Here is a 24,840-nt window from a genome sequence, read left to right on the forward strand (position 1 = left end):
GATTGCAATGATGAGGGAACCAGAACCCCAGTTTCCTAACTCTACATCACCCTGTGCCTCTGGCTTTTACAATCTTCACACCTTTTCAATTGCTTGTCTATGGACTTGCGGGAAGCAGAAAAAAATATAAATTGAGGGAGGAAAATCAAATGAGTTCATCTTCTCCAAACGTTCAGATCTTAATGGCAGTTTCTGTTAATTTTTAATGATTTGCCTATTCACCTGTAAAAGTAATCTTTTGGTTACAATTTCCTTGGACACAGTAATTATTTTCAGTTTCCAATGTGGTATGGATATTTTTTCTTTTATCACACAAAATTGTACTTGTTAAATAATTTTAATGGGTGGGATACATTATTATTTTTTGCCATAATGTTACATTGACTAAGAATATGTAGGCTGTCAGCAGAGGACGTATAGTGTCTAGGATGTTACAAGCACATATTCTAAGAATGTTCTGAGCACATCTGATTCACTATTACAATTCATGATTTCAAAAGATAAAGAACTATGTAAGTTAGACATCATTGAGACTTGTTAGGTGACATGACACTGTAATATTCCAATATTCTGATGGTCGCTATTTTGGATAACAGATTGACAACTGATTTTGATGTTTTTTTCAGTACTGGGGATTAAACCTGGTGCTTGAGTCTGTTAGGCAAGAGCTCTTCCATTAAGCTACATTTTCAGCCCAGATTTTAATTTCAGTACAATTCTTTCATCTATTCACCCATTAACTCCATTAGTTAGGGATACTTATTATGCACCAGGTTTTATATATTTGTATAAAGAGCTCTTACCATTAAAGAGCTTAACATCTTTTGGGGGAGATGAACAAGGAAATAACTAAAAACAAACATCATTGTTAATTTTGTATTGAAGTCCATATTCCAATCAGATCTTTTGAAGGTGAACGCTATCTAATTAGGAAAGGCAGTAATGTTATTTAAAAAACAAGAAGAAAGCACAAAAGCACATCTGAAAAACTTAGGGTTCCCTAGTGATGTGGGACACCCTCTCCAATATTATACATTGATCTACTGCAACAGTTACTTAAGTCCTGATTTTTATCTGCTGAACTCAAGTCCCTTTGATTTCAGGCCATAATCCAGTATGTTCCAAACATCAAGGGTCCAATTATATTGAAGTTCATACTCTGTGTTCCCTATCTAGCATCCACAATTAGAAGTTAGTGCTCAAACAATGGAAAAATCTAGCTGCTCTGCTCCCCACAAATACAAGGAACAGCCAACGATGCTGATAACGTGGGATTCACTCATAACACCTCACTGGTGATTAACTTATATGGATATGAATACTTTTAATAATCTGAACTAGGCAGTCTGAGCTTAGAAATAACTATTAGCAGTGTAACTTCAGGCAGATTGATTATCCTACCTGTGGCTCACTTTATTCACCTGTGAAATAGGGATGTAGGACATACCTTCCAGGTCTATGCTCTAGTTTTCACTGTCCATTAATGAAGTTTCCAAAGTGTCATCCTCAGAACTTTCTAGCAAGTTCCCACATCACTGGGAACTACTTCCTCTGGGGAATCTCTCCTCCCAGCTTCCCAATCTTCTTGATTTGGGAAGAGGTAACCCCCTCAAACATTAGGGACGATCAGACTTTAGGAATTAGCTAAAGTATCTGAAAACTCAAAAAGCTGGGTCCTATCCTGAAAATTTCTGATTGGGTAGGACTAGGCAGGGCCTGAGAATTATATTCCTAACACTCACCCTTTGAGAACCACTGGTCAAATACTATATATGGTATACCTCTATTGAATATGTCCATTTCCTCCCCATTAGAATGTATAAAGTCTATGAAGCAGAGATTGTATTTTTTTGTTTTGTTTTCTGCTATTTTTCTTGCAAGGAACAATACTAGGTAGATAGGAGCTGCTCAGTGCATACATGTTGAATGAACAAATGAAAACTGCTTATTCTAGTATAACATCAGAAAACATATCCTAATTTTATCATCAGATTTTATATGAAGAAAGAAAAATACAAAGTTAGAAAACATCATTACAGTCAGTCTCCTCATGCAAGAAAGCATTTGTAAGCCTTTGGCCACAAAGACAAGTGAAATTTCTAGATATTTAGGAAATAAATTATTATTAATAACTTATATTACATTACTATAGCATTAAAATGAACAATGATAAACACTTATGGAATGCTACCAGGTGCTAAGCACTTCATGTATTATTATTATAAAACTCTGAGGTGGCTAATGGTGTCATTTCCATTTTACAGAAAGGGACTCTGCTGCACCAAAGATCTGGCTACTCAGTGGACTTCATGCTTTCCATGATGTCTCCTCCTCTCCATGTGCTCTCCCCACTGGGAACCAACAAGGGTGTCAAATAGGGGGCAAGTTTGACCTTGTAGAGTGCAGACTTGTTAAGGTTTGAATTAAAATGTGTTTATATCTTTTAAAAAGGTCACCCTGACCAGTTTTTAATTGCAATGGTATCCTACACAACTAATATTAGAGTACTGGATTTCCAGATGCAAATGCTTAAGACTACAAATGTCTACATATCTTATGAAAAATCCGAGAACGTTTTTCCAGAGGTAAGGTTTTTGGGGAACTTTTTTTGGTGATTATTTAGAATAGTTCATTAAGTTTGAATATTTATTCTACCAACCCTGTACAAAGGCAAGCATCACATTTAGGCAGGAAAAAGCCGACAGATAATTATGAGTTAGTGATTTATTTTCTTTCAAATGGGCAGTTAGATTAGATGTTGGCAAACCTTTTCTTAAGGGGCTAGACAGTAAACATTTTAGGTTTGCAGGCTCCAAACTCTGTAGTTGTGGTGAGCAACCACAGATCAAAAAAATGAATAAGGATGGTTTTATTGCAATAAATTCTTAACACAACAATGTGAATAGCCCAGGGGCCACAGCTTGCTGACCCCTAAGTTAAAAGATTACGATCCAAGTAGCATAAATGAAATTGACCAGATAAATTTCTGGTAAATTTGTCAAATTCATTAAAATTTTTTTTTTCTTACTAAAGAAACATCTATATTCCTGTATCTAAATATAAATACTTAAAAAAAAAAACGAATCTACCACACAAATCAAAACAGACATTTGGCTTTGTAATAAGTTGAACTAGTTAAAAGAATCCTTGTATTTATTTTTTTCATAGCACAAATGTAGGAGGTGACATAGTAAGTCCATAATTCCTCACAAAATTATCAACTTAAAACCAAGAACCTAAAGTCCTATAATTTTCTGCATCATTCCATCCATACACTCTGTGGATTCCATCCCACAACAGCAGAGAACCTTAATTTAAAGCACCAAGTTTCCAGGCTACATTTACCCCCCGCCCCATTTTTTAATACATGCAGTCAAACTGCCTAAGAAACAAACACCAATTCACCTTACACTTCAATGCATCAGAGGAAGCATTTGGGAAACCAATTTTATTCTTTAAAAGTCATTCTACTTTTCAAACTTACATTTCCTTCCATGAAGTCTTAAATTTTTAACGTATTTATATCTAACATGAAAATAATTGAGTTTTTAATATAATCTCTTGGACTCATCTAATATTTTTAGATGTTCATATTTGTTTTATTAACCTTGAAGAGAACAAAAACAATCTCTAATCTAGAAATCTTTTTACTTTAAGTTAAATTTAGAATTTTATAGCAAAGAAATATGGTTTGTGTGTCCAAGTATAGACTTAAAAAAATACCCTTAATGTAAGTAAATTAGAAAAACTTATTCCCAATAAAATTTTACAAAGTATGTTTTCATTTTTGGAAGGATGAACCAGTTCAATGGGCATTTTGGGGACATTGATAACACCGACCCTAGGAACTCAAGACTTGTTTACTGGAATAAATGAAAACTGGCAGAGGCTGTTGCTGAGTGCTTCAATAGGAATTAGACACACACAGATTTCACTGTCATTTTAAATGGAATTGAAGTCTTTCTTAAAAGTGTGCTCCTGATAGGCTGAAGATAAAGTAATGGACTGGTAGTTCCTTATGCCAAAAATACACAGATCTGTCGTACAAAGGCTTCATTCTCTGCCTGTAGTCAGTAACTTGAGAGCCTTCTGGAGATTCTGTACAGCAGTGCTTACATCTTCATACTGCAAAGCACTGCCAGCATATTTGCAGTATTTCTGAGCTCTAGCAAAGTCCTCTGGAGTTAGACGGACGTCCCCTAGAAAAAAATAATAATTAAGATATTTATTAGATTATAGAAAGTGCTGTTAGGCATGTGCTTACATTCAAAATTAATGAACATATTTAAGGTTACATAAAAACATAAAGTTGTTTTCTTAAACTCAAGTGCATTTTGATCACTTTACTTCATTCTTTTCAATATTTTATTACTAATACAAACCACAGATATGGCAACATAGTTGTGAAAGATTTTCCTTCATGAGGTATTAAACTAGAATTCTTTATATTTTAGCAAATTAACTGCAAAAGTTACAGTTTGTGCAAAACAAGAAAAGTAGCTTTGGTGTTCATGCTAGAATTGCTGAGCCTTTCTCTTCATGGAACAATACACCCAGACTAAACTAGTCAACCCTCATTTGAACTAGAATATAAATATAACCCTCAATATAGAAAGGTGAATAATGTACTTTATATAAAAATTACATGTCACTTAACTTTTTCTTGCATGAAAATATCTTATGTTTTTGTACCATCTGTGGAAAAATTCTTAAGATTTCCAAAACTTTTTAACATTACTATAAACAATTAAAACATGAAAACAACCATTATAAATTCTTTCTCCAGAATTTATCCCTAGTAAGTTTTCTAGCTCCACATATATGATTAATATGTATAGAGCCCAACTAAATAATTTGGGGAAAATATTAATCTAAGATATGAATATACTTGCATGTATATTTCTAAAGACAGGGTAAATACCTGGCATTGTTTCTTATCATTTGAAATAAGCAACTTGTCATTTGAAATAAGGACTCTAAGGAGTACTGATTAGTTTTCTTAAACTCAAGTGCATTTTGATCACTTTACTTCATTCTTTTCAATATTTTATTACTAATACAAACCACAGATAGATTAGAGAGGGCTGGGGTCATAAGACCATGAAGAGCAGATGACATATTTCAATTCTGTTTATAAGGCTATATTTTTAAAGCAGAATAATTTTTTTAAAGCTGTTTTAAATTTTGCTGTAGATAGACATAAAATGAAACTCTTGACATTTCCTAGGTAAAGAGGTAGCAATGCCAGGTAAACTGATATCAAATTTTGATTAATATAATTATTGCTTTCTAAAATTTTCAAATAGTACTAACACAACGTATCTCAAGCTTTTATCTCAGTGCCAGATACCTGCAGGTACTCAGCTCGATAATTTTATTGAATGAGCACCAACAAGTTGTCTATACTTCTAGTATTTGTTGAATTATTATTAAAGATTGCATAAAATTTGGTCCTTTTATTGTGAATCACATATTACACATTCTAATTATAATGAAAATTATTTTTCTCCATAATTCTTTTAGTATTTTAGTGGACTTGGAATTTGTTTCCCATCAAATCTAAAAAAAAAAAAAAATCTGTCCTTCAGTTCTGTTTACAATTTAGTAAGCACACTTTAGTTTAATTATTTATTTTTCTTGAAAAACACCGATCAGATTCTTAATTATTCTTTTTCAAAATAATTAAGAGACTTTAGTCACTTGCATGTATACACCATGTAGGTAAGGCACTTTTGATAAACAGCTTCCCTTACTTAACACTACCCATTCGTGCTTTAATACTCTATCCTACCATCTTAGGGCAACCTTTAAAATATGCAGGGCCTATGTCCAAAATTTACTGGACCTGCTGGAAGAAAGCCCTAATGCTCAAACTAATGTTACTTTTACAGCATAGCTTTAGCACTGTTTTGCTGACATACTGCTTATTTATTAAAAAGATAAAATGCATAAATGTTACTATTACTATTTTAGTTCTTATAAACTTATCCACTAATAATAAACTATTTCAAAACACAAATATTACATTTTTCATGAAATAATTTAAATATTTTTAAAACATGAAATATTTTAACTGAAAAATATAGATGTATATATAAAGCTTATAAAAGGATAAAAAACTATGTAACTCATATAAAATACAATCATTTCACAATAATTAACTGTAGATATAAAAATGCTTTATAGTCAGAGATGTCAGACTTATTTTCAACAATTTAAAGAAATTAAAAGGCCTTATCAAAAACTTTAACTATTATCTAACACAACAGGCATTCTTTCATTTAAAAATAAATAAGTCATTAATAACAAAATACCTAAATTAAAAGTTTTAAATAGAATAAAAATAAAATCCATTTCCTAATTATGATTCTTATGAATTCTCATTATTTAAAAACTCAACAGAGAAAGCAGAAGGGAAACATATTTCAGGAAGAGAATAACTGTTCACTTTCAGTTTATCTGATTTTATATTCAAAACAAAACATAAACTTAATGTAACCAAATACAAGTTGTTTTTCCTACCATTCAAATTTATTAGAAGTTATAATAAGAACCAGGGAGGAAGGACAGAAAGTATAGGTACAATGAAAATTTAAATGATGTCAGGATTAGAAATATTGTCTAACACTTATATCTCTTTTAAAATGTGTGCTTCTAAGTTCCATTCAGGCCACAACCTCTCTTTACAGAAGATTTCTTCTCCCCTACAGAGGGCAGGACAATGATATGCAGAAGACAGCTATACTATCAAATTCTCTGCTGTAGTGGTGAAGATGGCCTGGGTCAGCACTGGATCAAAGACATTTTTTGGTGTAAAGAGAAACCTCTGTATGCTCAACTGACATAAATATCCATTTCCAAGGTTGATTTGTCTAATGTTAAGACAGAAGACAAAACAATTAATTCTAAAAATTTCCAAAATGGGTCTTTAAAAGCTTTCTAATGTATTTAGATAGTTCTTGAAATTGCTATGTCCAGGGCCTTGGATAATCTCATCCTAGTGTACTCTATTATTCTCTGACAGGGAGGACTGAAAGGGAACAATCTGACCTGCAGTTAATCTTAGAGGATGTAGGGAAAAATATACGTACACTTTTCAGATATAACTATCTACATAAATTGGAAAGTTTTTAAACAATCATTTAAGTAAGATTCAAAAGACTCAGAAGTTGTTATTCTTATCCTAGTGCCATATGGAGATCTACAAATAAAAAATAAAAAAGTAAATACTGTGCTTCATTCCAATTCTGTTCTCTTCTCCAGAATCAGCCACAAATGCATTACAAAAATATTTAATATACTTTGATACTGATATACACAAATATAGTAAAACAACACATTTTTATTAAAAGGTACTAAGCACTAAGGAGACAAATGTAGCAGAAACAGGAAGTACTAGAGTTGGTGGTGATGGTAGTTACCTTGATTATAAAACCTCTATTTTTAAAAAACCTTAGAGAGGAGTTTTAGGCTCACAGTCAAGTTGAGAGGAAGGGAGAGAGATTTCCCATAACACATGCATCACCTCTTCTATTATCATCACCCTGCAACTGTGTAGTGGTACTTTTCTTACAACTAATGAACTTCCACTGACACATCATCACCAAGAGTCTAATTAGGGTTCATTCTTGTTCTGTAATATTCTTTGTGTGAAAACAAATTATACTGACACATATCTATCATTATAGATAGTATTCATTCATTCACCATTATAGCTTTTCTGCTGTAAAATTCCTCTGTTCCCCACTCTGTTCATCCCTCCCTTCTTTCCTCCAACCCCTGACCAACTATTGATATTTTTACTCTCCACAGTTTTGCCTTTTCTAGAATGTCAGAGTGGAAATTACATAGTATAACAGTCTTTTCAGATTGGTTTCCTTCACTTAGTAATATGCATTTAAGTTTCCTCCATGTCTTTCAAAGGTCTGAAATTATTTCTTTTTAACAGTGAACAGAATCCTATCTGGATGGATGTATAGCTGACTACTCTATGTGCTATTCTGTTGCACTGATCTGTCTCTTCTTTTGGTAATACTACACTGTTATGACTACTGTAGATTTATACTATGTCTTGAAGTCAGGAAAGATCAGTCCTCCAACTTTGCTCTTCTCCTTCAATACTGTGTTGATTATTCTGTTTTTTTTTTTTTTGCCTCTCCAGATATATTTTATAGCCAGTTTGTTGATATGCACAAAATAACTTGTGGGATTTTGAGTGGGATAGCATGGAATCAACAAAAAGAACTGATATCTTAGGAACATTGAGTCTTCCTATCCCTGAATAACATGCAATATCTCTCCATTTATTTAGATTTTGATTTCTTTCATTAGTTTTGTAGTTTTCTAGGAATCTTATGTTTTATTAGATCTATACCTTAATATTGTTTTTTAACAGTGTTGATATACATAGTACCTTGTATAACTATTTGTATAAGCATAAATACAACGGTACTATGTTTAAATTTCAAATTACACTTGTTCTTTGCTGGTATATAAAAAGATTGTTGACTTCTGTCCATAAGTCTTATATTCTGCAACCCTGTTTTTTTTTTTTTTTTTTTAAAGAGAGACAGAGAGAGAGAGAGAGAGAGAGAGAGAGAGAGAGAGAATATTTCAATATTTATTTTTTAGTTTTCGGCGGACACAACATCTTTGTTTGTATGTGGTGCTGAGGACCGAACCCGGGCCACATGCACGCCAGGCGAGCGCGCTACCGCTTGAGCCACATCCCCAGCCCTGCAACCCTGTTTTAATAGCTCCATAGTTTTAGCTTCTGCATATAAGAGGAAACAAATGACATAATTTCATTCTTCTTTATGGCTGAATATAATTTCATTGTGTGTATATATATGTGCAGACACACACACACACACACACCATTTTCTTTATCCATTTGTCTACTGATAAACTGATGAGCACTTAGGCTGATTCCATAAATTGCTATTATGGATTGTGCTGCTATAAGCATTGGTATGCATGTATTACTAAAGTATGCTGATTTTAGATCTTTACAACACCAAGGAGTGGGATAGCTGGATCCTATTGCGGTTCCATTCTTATCTGTTGAGGAATCACTATACTGCTTTGCAAAGTAGTTGCACTAATTTGCAGTTTCACCAACAATGAATGTGTATTTTTTCCCCTACATCCTCACCAGAATTACTGCTATTTGTATGCTTGATGATTGCCATTCTGACTGGGTAAGATAAAATCTCAGTGTAGTTTTGATTTGCATCTCCCTGATTGTTAAGGATATTTTTCTTCATATTTGTTGACCATTTATATTTCTTCTTTTGTGAAATGTCTCTTTGGATCTTTTGTGAGTGGGTTATTAAGTTTTTTTGGTGTTAAGTTTTTTGAGTTCTTTATATATTCTGGTTATTAATCTCTTGTAGGCAGAGTATATAGCAAATTTTTTCTTCCATTCTGTATCTTTAATTTCCTTTTTTTCTAATGGTTTTAGCCAGGGCTTCCAGTATGATGTTGAATAGCCATGGTGAGAGGGGATATTCTTTCCTCCTTAGTGACGGTCATAGAGTTTTTAGTTTCTCGTCATTGAGTATGATGTTAACTGTAGGATTTTTGAAAATATTCTTAATCTAGTTGAGGAAAGTCCCCTTTATTCCTAATTTACTCATTTTTCATTCATGAATGGGTATGATATTTTGTCAAATGCTTTTTCTACACTTACTGATATGATCATGCGACTTTTCTTCTTTAGCCTATTAATGTGCTAGAGTATATTGACTGCTCTTCAAATGCTCAATTAGTCTCATATACCCAGAATAAATCCCACTTGGTTGTGGTTTATAACCTTTTTTTGATATTGTTGGATTCAACAAGATGACACACTATTGAGGTTTTCTGCATAGATATTGGTCTACAGTTTCGTTTTCTTGTAATGTCTTTATCTAGATTTGGTATTAGGATAATGTTGGTTTCAGAATGAGTTAGGAAGTATTCCTTTACTTCTCTCCTCTAAAAGAAATCATACCAAATGGTATAGTTTCTTTCTTAAATGTTTTATGGAACTTATTAGTGAGTTCCATCTGTACCTGGTACTTTCTATTTTGGAAGGTTATTAATTATTAATTCAGTTTCTTTATAGGTATAAACCTATTCAGATTATTTCTTCTTATGTAAGCTTGGTCAGACAGTTTATTTCAAAGATTTGGTTCATTTCATGTAGGACATCAAATTTGTGGTCATTGAGTTGTTTGGAGTATTTATTTATTATCCTTTTAATGTCCACAGGATCTGTAATAATGTCTTCTCTTTCTCTTGTGGCATGAATAGTTTGTGTCTTTTCTTTTTGCCTCTCTTTAGAGGCTTATTAATTTTACTGATTTTTCCCTAAAGAATTAGCTCTTGGTTATACATTTTCTTTACTGAGACTCTATTCCCAGTTTCATCAGTTTCTCTAATTTTTGATTACCAAGTACTAACTGTACATATTAATGGAAATCGGTGTGATATTTCAAAACATATGGTAGGTAATGGCCAAATCCAACCTCCCTTTGTCCACCCTACTCCGTCTCTAGTAATCACTATTCTATGTTGAGGTTTTGAATTTAATGTTCACATATGGGAGAGAAGATGCTTCTTTGTGGCCTGGCTTATTCATTTAACATAATACACCCCCATCCCTCCAGGTTTCATTCATTTTGTTACAAATAATAGGATTTCATTTTGGCTGATTTCTGGTTAAATAATTCCCAATTGTGTGTGTGATATAACATTTTCCTTAGCCATTCATCTACTGATGGGCACCTAGGCTGCTTCATATTTTAGCTATTGTAGACAGTGAGGCAATAAACAGTGTTCTATTACACTGAGGTATGTCTTTGGTATGCTGACTTCCTTGCCTTAAACTATATATCACAGAAATGGAAGTTATATCACCTGGTAATATCTATTTTAGTGTTTTAAGGAACCCTTATACTAGGGGTTCTTCATAACAGCTCTACTATTTTACATTCCTATCAACAGTGAGTAAAAGTTCCTTTCTCTCCATATCCTTGACAACATTTATTATTATTATTATTTATTTTTTAATAAAAGTCATTCTATCTGTGGTGAGATGATACCTCATTGTAGTTTTAATGTGCATTTCCCTGATGGCTAATGATACTGAGCATTTTTCCATATATGTTGGCCATTTGTATTTTTTCTTATGAGCAGTGTTTGTTCAGATCCTTTGTTCACTTCTTAATAGAATTACCTTTTTTGAGTTCCTTATATATTTTGTCTATGAGTACATTTTTGGATGAATAATTAAAAAACATTTTCTCCCATTCTCTAGGTTTTTTTCTTGACTCCATCAACCATTTCTTTTGCTGTACAGAAGCTTTTTTAGTTTGATGGGATTTCATTTGTCAATTTTTTCTTTTTTCAGTCCCGAAAAACTCACTGTCTATTAAAATGTCTTGAAGCATGTCTATATTTTCTTCTAGTAGTGTCATCAGAGTTGCACATCTAACACTAAGGTCTTTGATCCATTTTGAGTTATTTTCATACAGGGTGAGAGATGGGGTCAAGTTTCAATCTGTTATGTGGCTATCTAGTTTTCCCTCACCACTTATTAAAGAGGCAGGTTGTCCTTTCTACAATGTAAGTTTTTGGAAACTTTGTTGAGAATCAGTTGGCTGCAGATGCATGAATTTAATTCTGGAATCTCTATTCTGTTCCACTGATCTTTATTTCTGTTTTTTATGCCGGTACCATACTGTTACAGATACTTGGCTTTGGATTGTCTCTTGAAATTGGATAATGTAATGCTTCCAGCTTATTTTTTGTTCAAGATTGCTTGGGCTATATGGGCTCTTTTGTGCTTCCATATAAATTTTAGGATACATTTTTTTCTAGTTCTGTGAAGAATATCATTGCTATTTTGATAAGGATTACAATGAATCTGTAAATCACTTTGAGTAGTTATGGGCATTAAAAACAACACTAATTTTTCAATCCATAAACATAGGAGCTTCTCTATTTTTGGTATGTATTCATCAGTGTTTCATAATTTTCATTGTAGAGGTTTTTCACTCTGTTTAAATCTGAGGGGTATTTGCTTTTTTGGGGGAGGTAGTCATTATAAATGGAAATGCTTTCTTGCTATAGTGTTTATTATTTGTTTTCTTCTGCTTACTTTGGATTTACTCTTTTTCTAATAAACTAAGGTAGAATCTTAGATGACTGATTTTTAGCTTCTTCTTTTCTAGTATATGCATTCCTTCTAAGTACTCTCTTTTCAGGGTTCCCCAAATTTTGATATGTTGTATTTTCAAATTTCTCTTTGCATTTTGCCTTTGACTTGTGTTATTCTGAAGTATGTTTCTGAATCTCAAAGTATTTGAGATTTTTTGTAGCTATCATTCTATTATTGATTTCTAGTTTAATTCCAGTGAAGTCTGAGAGCAGAAACTTTTATGATTTATAATTTAAAAAATTATAAGGTATGTTTAATTTGTCTAGACTCTAATTTATCTGAAATCACCATTCTTTGTATATTCTACAGATTGTATACGTAGGAAGATACCTTTTTGTTTTCTTTTTTTCCTAAACAGGGTCATATTATATATAATGTTCTGCAATTTGCCTTTATTAGTCACTTGGTATATCTGGGCAATCTTTTTTTTCCCCCACAGGACAGTTGCTACTTCCCCAAGCCCTAACCCCCTTTTTAATAAATGTACAGTATTATGCAGTAGAGATAGACCAAAATTAATTTAACTATTTTTCTGTTAATGAGCATTTAGAATCATTTTTATTATTACTACAAACAATGCAGTAATAAATATTTTCATAAATACATGTGCCCATGTCTGAGTATTTCCTAATGAAACATTCCTATAAGTGAAATAGCTGAATAAAAAGGTTTATGCATTTGCAATTTTGATAGTGAAATATGCTACTGAATACCAATTTATACTCCCACCAATATGATGCAGGAGTCATTCCTCATACCTTCATTAACACTGTTGATTATCATTCTTTTAAAGTATCTTTGCATCGATTGATAAAAAAATGAACTCACCTCAAATTAGTAAGGTCCTGCATCTTTCATGAATTTATTGTACATTTGTAGTACGTGTTTATATTTTCACTCATTTTTTTTTTCTATTAAGTTTGACTTACTCATTTGTAGGAATGTTTTACATATGTTCTGGACATTATTTATTATTTAAGAATTATATATTTTCTCCTGGTCTATTAACTGCATTTTAATAATATAATGGTTGAAAGTGGATCTTTTCTTGTATGAAATTTGTTACTTTTCATCTTTCAAACCTGTTAGTCATAACTAAACGAGACACAAGAATTATGAGACAGGTAGCCCATTGTTTAAATGTTGCTTTACAATAGATATTCTTGTCACAATGATAAAACACTATCTTTACCATTAGTTTAATGTCCACACTATGTCACTTGATTTCCATTTTAGCTATTCTCTTTCACTGATCTATTTGTATATTTTTCTTTCTGCTATTTTCATATCACACTTTAGATTTAAAAAGTGGTGGGACTATAGAAAGAAACCTGGACACCAAGACTAACAAGAGGCATATAGTATTAATTGGGTAGGTTATTTTCTGTCTGCTAACAAGTATATATCTTCCACTATGCTCCTGAGTAATGTGCCAGTTTTTGACAGCTTCCTAATCTATTCCTTTTACCCAAACACTGTCATTCTTTTAAGAAACATATAAATGCTCTTAAAACAAGGACTTCCAGGATTTAAATTTACTGTAGCTCTTAATTTTAATTCCCATAATTCATTTGCTTTTGAAAAAAACGGGAACAAGTAGAATACATTTAAAATAACTCATACATTTAAACCTAAGTAAACAATATACTACATCTAAATGTATAGTAAACAAGAAAGTTCGTAGTATTGGACAACAAGATCACCGTATAAACATAGGTATATAGGTCTATAAAAATAGACTCTCCTCCCTCAATGACTGAAAGACATGTAGGCACAATGGCCAGTTCCAACTCATATAGGGAGCACATAAAAATAAAAGTCGCAAAATATATCTACATATATAATGTCAGAGAAAAATGAAACATTTTCTTAAAAAAATCTATCAAGATCTCCATTCTAGATAGAACAAGACTAAATCTCATCAGACACATGAAGAAAATAAACTTAGAATGAGAAAGTCCAACATAAACTCAAAATATGACTTGAGATAAAAATTGGGGAGAGTCAGAAAAGCAGGAAAGATTATAATCAACAAACCAATCACCCAGCCTTCAACCAACCAACCAACCAACCAAAATATCAACCAAAATAGTTAACCTCAAAGATTTCTGTTTTCAACAATAGTAATCTCCATTCTTTTCAGATAATCTAAAAACTCAGTGTAGATAATAAAGAACATAATCACAATACATAGTAATCTTAAACCAAACTAATTTAGCATAAACTTCTATGGTAGCTTTGTCTAGATGTTTCTGCCACTATACCCAGTAGTGTGTGAAAGAAAAAAGAACTTCAATGAAAGGGAACACCTTGGGAGTTGGGTATTTTTAATAATATGAAACAATCTTGGTTCTTGTGAGAAACTGCAAAGATATTTGTTTTGAATTATCTTGATGTTTGAATTTAAATATGAACACTTAAATATACGGTACTCGAAAGGTAATATTACAAAATAACACCCCCAAATGGGAAAGACAACATAGCTCAGAAAACAGCTGACTCACCCTGGGAAATTGTACTAAACAGTGCAGGATCAATGGCTGGAATAGTCTGTGGAGTAGGTTGGATAGTATTACTCGTTACACCTGCAAATCAGAAAATTACAAATAGGTATAAAGTATTACAGCTCTTAATTACATGTTAGAAAAAAAAAACTAGAAGATAATGGAAGAATTATATTACTTCATTTAAATATTTTCTTAAAACCTTTGTGCTTATTTGAGGTTAGAGGCTAGTAGAGAAAATATGCAGGAAAACTCAGTTTATTGGCCATATATTTCCTAATGTATATTTTGTTTGTCATGTGTGATTCTTCAACTTGCTTATCAATTGAAGCTTATCACAGACTCCCTTCCTATCTTTTAATTTCTTAGCCAATTAAATAGTTTGGAGACAAGGTGTGACATAATTATGACTGGTTTAACTTCACATGAGTCCCAATTCATCACTCTACATGAAACTACGAATTATACACTTCAAATTGTCCAGTTAACATTTTTTTTTCAAATATTTATTTTTAGTTGTAGTTGAACACAATACCTTTATTTTACTTATTTATTTTTACGTGGTGCTGAGGATCTAACCCAGGGCCCTGCACATGCTAGGCTAGCACTCTACCACTGAGCCACAACCCTAGGCCCAGTTAACCCGTTTTTAAGATAGTATTTTTATAGATCAAATAATTTTGTCTTCCTTTTAGAACCTGTCAAAATTATCACATTCAATGAATTACTAGTTCTAAGCCTAAAATATGTATTAGAATTGTAGATTATTATTTACCTAAAAAATTAACTCAGTGTTGAAATTCCCAAAAAAGGAAAAAAAAAAAAGACTTAAATGATTCAATCAGCAGAAAAAGCAAACAAAGAAAAGTTCATTCATTACTCCAAATCAATGAAGTCAACTAATCTCTCAAAATAAGATTCATTTGTTTCAAACTGAAATAGGTTACATTTAGATAGATTAAAGTGAAGTGAGAAATTGGTAGTAAGGGTAAAGTGGTAAAAATAGTGGGATAAGGAAGGGGTAACAAAGGAAAAAGCAGGAGATAAAGAGAAAAGTTTCTAGGAATACAAATATATGTTTTCTAGAATGCTGGTTTCATAAAGGCTGGTTCAAATTCTTCCTGGTATGTTTTGACTATGAAGGATCTTCTTATTCTAACCTATTGGGAAAAATAATTTAAATACAGACTATTTTACTTTGCTTGTTTTGTTTTAGGGCAAATTAGCGACATTTCTTAGACTTTGGAAGGATTAAACATCATAAGTCTGACTTTTTAACTGAAAACTGGGCTAATAAAAACTTTTTAAATGCAAAGGGGTATTGACAAAAGGCCAAGTAAAATTTTTAAATAGTACAAAAAATATATGTGTTAAAACCTACCTCTCATTTCTACTCCTAGACACATTAGGGCTATTACTAGTTTTGAGGGCATCTTTTCATATTTAGCCTAACCTATCAATACATATACTTTCGTTATTCTTTATTAAGAAATCTGTGTTCCTGCCTAAATAAAAAACCTCTAAACACACTCCTTTCTCTATGAAGACATTTTGCAAATGGCAGTATGTTGTGCTTACTATATCTATCCTTGAATTTTCTCCTTAATATGGCTTAGTAGTAAGTAAATCTTCCCGGTTCTTTTTTCTTTTTAATATTTTTAGTTGTAGATGAACACAATACCTTTATTTTATTTATTTATTTTTATGTGGTGCTGAGGATGAAACCCAGTGCCTCACACATGCTAGGCAAGTGCTCTACCACTGAGCTATACCCCCAGCCCTCTTCTCTGTTCTTTTTTAATGGCTATATAAGTGCTCCATTCTATGAATGGACCATAATTTATAAAGTAATTCTTTACTGACATTCAACTTGTTTCCAATGTTTGTTACTACAGATAATGCTATGGTGAATATTCTTATAAAACTCAAATATGTGTATGAATATGCAAAGAAAAATTTATAGAAGTGTTATTCTAAAGTCAGAAGACACAAATTTTAAATTGATCAATTCATGTCCCCCTCCTTGATTTTGTTTAGAGCTAACCAAATATATTAAACTATAAACACCAAACCTGCTTAACATTTAAAGGCATGTAAATATATGATATTAAGATAGGTTAGAATGTAGGATCTAAGAATCTTCAAAGATTAGTCAAGTCCAGTGCTCTGATGCAGCTATACTCAAAAAATGTATGTAGATAATAGTATATATTTTTCATATACATCTTTTAAAAAAGACAGTCTATATGTCAATACCATTTTTGGCTAAATAATTTGTATTTGTTCTTAAATTAAAATTCTCCAACTGCTTTTTGGAAAAGGTATATAATTTTGTTGGGCTCCTGCTCTAACCTTTTAACTTATTTGTGTAACTTCTATGTGATCAAGTAAAAAGGCACTATTAAGAACAAAACAGAACTCACAGGGAGAAAATTTTTAGTTATATTGTAAAATTTCATTTGAGCAATATTAAACAGTCTGCATGTTATGAAATAATGTCATTCAAGTAAGATTTCAACTGACAACACAGACCCCTTAACATGCCTCAGACAGCACAAAGATGCTACTTCTTGTTCATCTTGAAGCATAGAGGCCAGGCTTGTCCTCTTGGCAGCAATCATGAGCATGTTACCACTGGGCCTAGAGTAACTGGCTCAACAAAGCTTATAAATACCCGTGTAGTTATTAAAATGCTTTTTTGTTTATGTTGTTTGTTTATTTAATGAGATGCTCAAATCTAGTTATTTCTCCTTCTTTCTTGATTTGGACAGGTCTCATGTGACAATTTGCCACACGGTTGTAGCTCTCTAGATTGCAATATGTTGGAGTGATGTGACCCTAAAGCAGTCCTGGGGAAAGCAGAATTGGGTTGGAGATTTCCTCTATTCAACAATTTAATAAAAAAGAACTGTTGTGAAGTAACTTCTGATTAACTTTTAAGTAGATAGTTACATAGCATATTAGATGGGATCAATACATATTAAATATTGCAAGATTTGTAGGTATGCACTAAATTGCTTTACTGACAAAGCAGTGTGGGGATCTGAAAAGGGAGGCATGGCTGTTGGTTAGAAAATTAGATAAGATGATCCAAAAAATTCTAACTAAATAAAACCCCAAAAAAAGGAATTCAGAGAGGCAGAGAGAGAAAAAAAAAAAGTTAGCCTATGAGGAACAAAAGGTAAGAAAATAGGAAGATCAGATTAAGTTAAACCTCAGTGTAATCATGAAAATAGAACTGAGAGAAATGGGCAGGCTAGAATACCAAAAACACATCAAAGCCTCACAGAAAACAAACTCAGTACTTTTGACACCAGGACTACCACAACATAGTTCAACTTTTCTATGTATAAGGTGAGCTACACTTTCAATGAAAAGCTTAGCATTGATTAAAACATGTTCTATTAATTCATCTAATTACATATTCTACCAAGAGCTTCTATAGTATTTATAGACTGTAAGACGCATATGCTTCAAGTAAGAGGAAAAAAAGGAGTTTACAGTCTCCTACAATGTGATGTTTGTGAGTGGTTAAAGCAAAAAAGGTAAACACTTAGCTTTTTAAACAATCACTATCCATGTCCTCTTTACATCCCCTTTGCTTTTTTGTGGAAGAACTAAATATTGTAAATTAGTACACACTATTCTTTTCAGCTATCTTAAGGATTTCCCTCTGATAAAAGTGCATCCTGGACCTTTATATGAGAGAAAGTAAATCACCCTTAAAGTGAATAAGAGGGGAAACATCTGCTATATTTATAAACTAAAAATGTTATTCTGTTTTTTTTTTATTAGACAACTATAAACTGATTTTTAAAATGTTTCAAGTATAATAGAAAAAAAATATCTGGGGACTAGGAGGAGAGTTCCATATCTCAAACCAGCATTAAAGAAAACTGTAAGTTCACTTTACTATCAGAAAAGTAGGTTTGGATTTGACAGTATTTTAATTCTTTGGAGAAAGGGACACAGAAAGGAGGTCATAAAATCATAAAGTCATAGAGGTTTGGCTTCAAATTTCACTAATGTCACTGGGTATATTTTTTTTATTTTTATTTTTTAATTGTAGTTGAACATACTACCTTTATTTTATTTATTTTTATATGAGGCTGATGATGGAACCCAGGGCCTTGCATGTGCTAGGCGGGGGCTCTACTGCTGAGCCACAACCCCAGACTGTAGATTTGTTTTAAATGCAAAGTTTGCAAGAATTTATAAAGTAAGACAGAACTTTATCCTGTAAAAATTCAAAGGTTTTAAATTTTATTCTGTCCACTGAGGACCAAAAGACAGAGAAAGAAAGAGAGCGGGGTGGGGAGGTCATAAAGACCAATCCAAAATAAAAAACAGCTTATGCTGGAGTTAATCAGATCAGATTGAAGTGTCTACACTAGAAAATTTCCTATTATCACCTCCTAATTTCTATCTTTACAACATGAATATTCTAACAGACATTGTCTATTAGTTTGATCACATGAAACTACCAATATTTTGTCATTTTTGTTGCATAAGACTAGCAATTACATATAAAGCAACTTAATATAGACCTTCTACTAACAGTATGTTCTTTCTTTCACACTGAGTAAATCTGTAAGTACACCATATACATATGTGACTTTACTATAGTTCTGCCCTAAGATATATTGTCTAAAACAATATCCCTTGGATAATCTTTTTGTAAGTTTAATATCCTCCCCCCTAAATATGACACTTCTTTTGATTCATAAAATTATTTCTAATTCTCATTAATTTAGCATTAAATGCCCTGTGTCTTTGGCAAAGAAATAGGAAGGAAAGGGGGAAAAAAAGAAAGAAAGAAAGCCAGTTTGCTGATTGCTGAGTTTTGTGTTAGGCTTAATAGTAGTCAATTTTTTATACTTTTTCCCCTTTTAATAATTAAAATACCCATGAGAAATAAGTATTAATTTCACTGTAGAAAGAAGAAAAACCTAGGTTGAGGGAAGCTGAAAAATTGTTGAGTTGGTGTTTAGGAAGGGGTAGAAATTAATAACAAATACCATTTGACACAAAAATGCACCACATTCCTCTATAAGAAAGCTTGTTTGGGACTCTTAATTAGTGTTTAATTTTGAAGTACCTTTCAAAAGTATTCACAAAAGGCTACACTGAAGTAACTGGTTTTGCTTAATTATCCTACATTGGGAATACTGAATGTTTCTACAAGATAATAAAATATTTAAAACAAAGTTCCATAAAATTTTACTTACAAAATAAATTCAAATGGTTTTATTAATGTCATCATGCAGACCAATTAACACGGAAAAGTCAGGGTAAAATATGCCAAATGCTGACACAAAGAGATCAGGGATGTGATGATCAATTTCATTAATCAATTTAAAGACAAAAAGTCAGCAATATCTGTAGAAAATATAAGGCTGAAAATTTAAAATAGGAAGGAAAATATTTATTGTAATTGCTTCTACAACTGTTAAGATGAAAAACTTTTAAATGTTATTCAATTTGTGCAAAATCACCTGAATGAGCTGGATAAAACGGGGCTGAAAACTAACTCTATGAAGTGAAAATGTGGGACTGTAGATAAGTGGTAGAGCTCTTCCCTAGCATGTGTGAGGCATGGGGTTCGATTCTGAGCACCACATATTAATAAATAAAAACAAAGGTCCATCAACAATAAAAAAATATTAAAAAAGAAGGCTAACTCATTTTATTAAATATCCTGTAAATGTTATATAGTGTCATACCACAGATTATTGAGGCTGAGACAAATGAAAAAAATTAAGGATAATTCTTGGAAAAAAAATCAAAATTGAATGTAAGAATTAAGTAAGAACACACATAGTTTTTAATTTGCGATTAAGAATGGTACTTGTCAACAACACAAGTAAACTGGAATGTATATTCAGTTTTGTGAAAGTGTCTTCACTGACACTGACCCAATGCTGGATATCAGTATTTTCATAAAAACACCCACAGAATACTGATCTATTCAAAGATCATATATAGCTCTCCTGCTCTATTTTAAGGCCACACATTTATAATATTAAAAAAAAAATAGTAACCTGAACTCCCTTCTTTCAGCTATGATTTCACTGCTCCCAATCACTGATAATTTCCATATAGAGGGTAGAAGCAGGGTCCTAATCTTGCCATCACAGTGTGACCCTGACATCTCCTACAAGAATCCCCACTATTTTCAGTGCTATTCTTAAACAATGGTGGAAGAGAAAAAAAAAGGAGTCTAGAAAAACAGCAATACCCACAAAAAGTACAGAAACTACTCTTATTAATAGTAATCCACACATAGAAATATATGTCATTGCTCAAAAAAGTAGATTATAAAACATCAAAATTATGAAAATAATTTTCATGAGATCACACAAAACTTAAGTATCACAGAGTTTATGACTATCAGTATGAGGTTCAAATATGATGAATGCAGTTCTTCTTTCTGAAAGGAGAATTCGAAAGCTGAGTTCTGATTTCCTACCTGTGCTGTGAGGCACTTCTGCTGGAGTATTTGCTGGAGCATGTGCACCTGGAGGAATCTGTATTCCAGTATAGCCGCCTGAAGGCATGCTGGATGATGGGTCATAAGATGATGATGATGATGGCTGAGACGGCTGTGTGGGCAGGGAGGATGATCCAGCATCTTCATTTTCCTCAACATCTATTATGTAACACATATACCGTATTAAAGTAGGCAGTTTGAAATACAAATGCTGAATATTCTTATTTTACTATACACACAAGATAAAAGGAATCTTCATATGCAATTCTATTTAAGGCAATTGATAAGTAGGCTCTTTCTCTTGAAGTAATTACTGGAATTTCTTACAAAAATTAATTATCCCCAACAATATGATTATCACTTTTTTCAGTTTAACACTAATTTCATAAATTTTTACACATAGCATATTTTCTTTTTCTTTTTTAAAAAAAATATTTATTTTTTTAGTTATAGGTGGACACGATAACTTTGTTTTATTTTATGTGGTGCTGAGGATCAAACCCAGTGCCTCATGCATGCCAGGCAAGCGCTCTGCCTCTGAGCCACAACCCCAGTCCACATAATTTTCTTTAAAATAAACTTTCTTTAAAAACTTATGAAAGATCAAGGAAATTTTTGACAAAGAATGAGTTGAATTTATGCTATTCAACGTGAACTCTATTTTCTGAAAATTGCCTTTTACTCAGTACTTTGTATTAACTATTAAATAACTTATGTATGTTGTTCAAATTAAGTTAATAAAAACAAAGGAATATAATTTCACATTTTGTTATGTAGAAAGAAGTATGAGATACCTGGTTTTTAAGTTTTGAAATGTACATTTAAAAAATATATAGTATCATTAGCTGACTCTGAACACTAATCTGAGAAAATTAAATTTTGATAGTATATTTCAAGTGACAATTATATATCCTATCTGAAGAGCAGGTGCAAAGATTTTCTCCCATTCTGTAGGTTCTCTCTTCACACTCTTGATTGTTTCCTTTGTTTTGAGAAAGCTTTTTGGATTGATGCTATCACATTTATTGATTCTTGATTTTATTTCTTGTGCTTCAGGGATCTTCTTGAGGAAGTTGGTTCCTGAACCGACATGATGAAGAATGAGGTCTACTTCATCTTCTAGTAGGCTCAGGATCTCTGGCCTAATGCCTAGCTCCTTGATCCTCTTTGAGTTGAGTTTTGTGTAGGGTGGGAGATAAGGATTAAATGTCATTCTACTATATATGAATTTCCAGTATTCCCAGCACCACTTAAAAAACAAATAACCCAATCAAAAATGGGCAAAGGAACTGAACAGGCACTTCACAGAAGAAATATGAATGGTCAACAAATACATGAAAAAATGTCCAACATCTCTAGCAATTAGAGAAATGCAAATTAAAACTATACTCAGATTTCACTCCAGTCAGAATGGCAAATATCAAGAATACAAATAACAATATATGTTGGTGAGGATGTGGGTAAAAAGGTACACTCATACATTGCTGATGGCACTGCAAATTGGTGCAACAACTGTGGAAAGCAGTGTGGAGATTCCTCAGAAAACTTAGAATGTAACCACCATTTGACCCAGTTATCCCACTCTTCAGTATATATCCAAAAGAGTTAAAATCAGCATATTACAGTGACACAGCCACATCAAAATTTACAGCAGCTCAATTCACAATAGCTAAGCTATGGAATCACTCTGGTGTCCTTCAACAGATGAAGGGATAAAGAAGATGTGGTACATATACCAATGGAATGTTACTCAGTCATAAAAAAGAATGACTATGACTTTTGCTGGATCTGGAGACTGTCATGCTAAGTGAAATAAGTCAATCCCCCAAACCCAAAGCCGGAATGTTCTCTTTGATATGCAGATGCTAACACACAATAAGGAGTGGGGACAGGGAAGAATAGAAGTTCATTGGATTAGACAAAGGGGAATGAAGGGAAGGGAGGAGGGATAGGAATAGGAAAGAAAGAAGAATGAATCGGACTTAAATTTCATATGTTCAGATACGAATACATCACCAGTGAAACTCCACATCATGTACAACCACAAGACTGGGATTCTAATAAGTTATATTCCATGTATGTATAATATACCAAAATACACTCTACTGTCATGTATATCTAAAAAGAACAAATACAAATAAACTTCAAGAAGATACCTGCATACCCCTGAATTGTACATACACACTTAGGGAATACTCAAGGAATCCTTAAGAAAGCAACAACTTAAAGCTGAAAGTGGTAAAAAGTTTGAGTTAAGGCAAGTTAACTGTTAGAACAAGAAACAGGACTTTACAGAGGAAGATAACAAGCTGTAGAGAGGCTATAACATGCTATTAGCAATAGGAATTATTCGTATGTGGGAAGAAAGGACAATGTGAATAGAAATCAGAAGAAAAAATGTTTATAGAAAAAGACTTTGGATATAAAATTAGCATAAAAGAACATTAATAAGTTAACTATTATACATATGATTAAAGCCATAAAGAAAAACATGGCCAAAATGAATGGCAGAGGAATAACTCTCTAAGAGAAAAGAAACCTATAAGATGGGAATAAAAATAGATGAGACTAAGGAGACACATGGCAAAATAGGATGAAATCTAGCTGTAGCACTTACATCCATAGCTTCTCTGTGTGTGTGTTGGAGGAATTAAGTTAAAAAAAAAAAAGGGTGATGGACAGAATATAAATGAAGTCAGAGAATGTCAAGCCTGGATGAAGGGCATATAGGAATCTTTTATTCTGTTCAGACAACGTTTTGGTAAATTTTCATTGTATCAAAAATAAAGTTACCATATAAAAGGAGTTTATTTCAATTTTATATTTTTTATATCATCAATTTTATATAATGTCTATTCAAATGTCATGGCAAAAGGGTATACATTCTGCTGTCAAAAGTAAGTGTATTACTTGGTTTTTACCTAAATTAATTAAGTTACACTGTCTATTATTTTCTATTGGTTTTATTAGAAATTCAATTTTAGGATAACAGATTAGATTTTGGTTAAATATAAATACACTGTTAAGAGCTGAAAAATACAACAGAATATAATACTATACTGAGAAAATGGGAAAAAAAGATTTTTTTCTCATACAAATTGAGATTTAATAACTTACTCTTGTAGAGCCTTAAGCCATTTCTAAGCAGATACTGTAAGATGTTGTGATATTAACACCTGATTATGACACCAAGTCTGTTTTAAGTTAATAAGCTAAAAAAGTATACAGTGAAAAATATTCTCCTCTGTGCCTTTCAGGATTTCTGTAGACACAATTTTCTACTATCCAGAGGCTCCATGAAATTTGTATGACAACAAAGAATAGAAATTAAAACTTTGGGCTGGGGCTGTAGCTCAATGGCAAAGCACTTGCTTAGCATGTGTGAGGCACTGGGTTCAATCCTCAGTACCACATAAAAACTAACAAATAAAGGCATTCTGTCTGTCTACAACTACAAAAAAAAAAAAAAAGTTAAAAAAAGAAATTAAAACTTCTCCTTACACCAAGTTTTGGAAAACAAAACAAAAATTACCTACACTTAATAATCTACTTAGTGTGATAAAAGGACTACAAATAACTGTTTCAGAACAAAGGAGATCAAGACGATAACCAAAATGTAAAGGTTTAAGAAGCCAGTGATA

General features: G+C 32.3%; 1 protein-coding gene across 1 annotated transcript in view; it reads right to left on the reverse strand.

The window, feature by feature from the left end:
* Nucleotides 1-256: 256 nt before the first annotated feature.
* The window catches only part of Vta1 (vesicle trafficking 1), an 80,311-nt gene continuing 55,727 nt past the window's right edge, over nucleotides 257-24,840 (reverse strand). Inside the window, exons 6-8 of the mRNA XM_026397632.2 lie at nucleotides 21,179-21,358; nucleotides 14,710-14,790; nucleotides 257-4,199 (exon numbers count right to left, since the gene is read on the reverse strand). Of these exons, the coding sequence (XP_026253417.1) occupies nucleotides 4,054-4,199; nucleotides 14,710-14,790; nucleotides 21,179-21,358 (407 nt within the window). The 3' untranslated portion in view covers nucleotides 257-4,053. The remainder of the gene's footprint in view (nucleotides 4,200-14,709; nucleotides 14,791-21,178; nucleotides 21,359-24,840) is intronic.

This window comes from Urocitellus parryii, chromosome 8 (genome assembly GCF_045843805.1).
Source record: "Urocitellus parryii isolate mUroPar1 chromosome 8, mUroPar1.hap1, whole genome shotgun sequence".
Taxonomy (NCBI): Eukaryota; Metazoa; Chordata; class Mammalia; order Rodentia; family Sciuridae; genus Urocitellus; species Urocitellus parryii.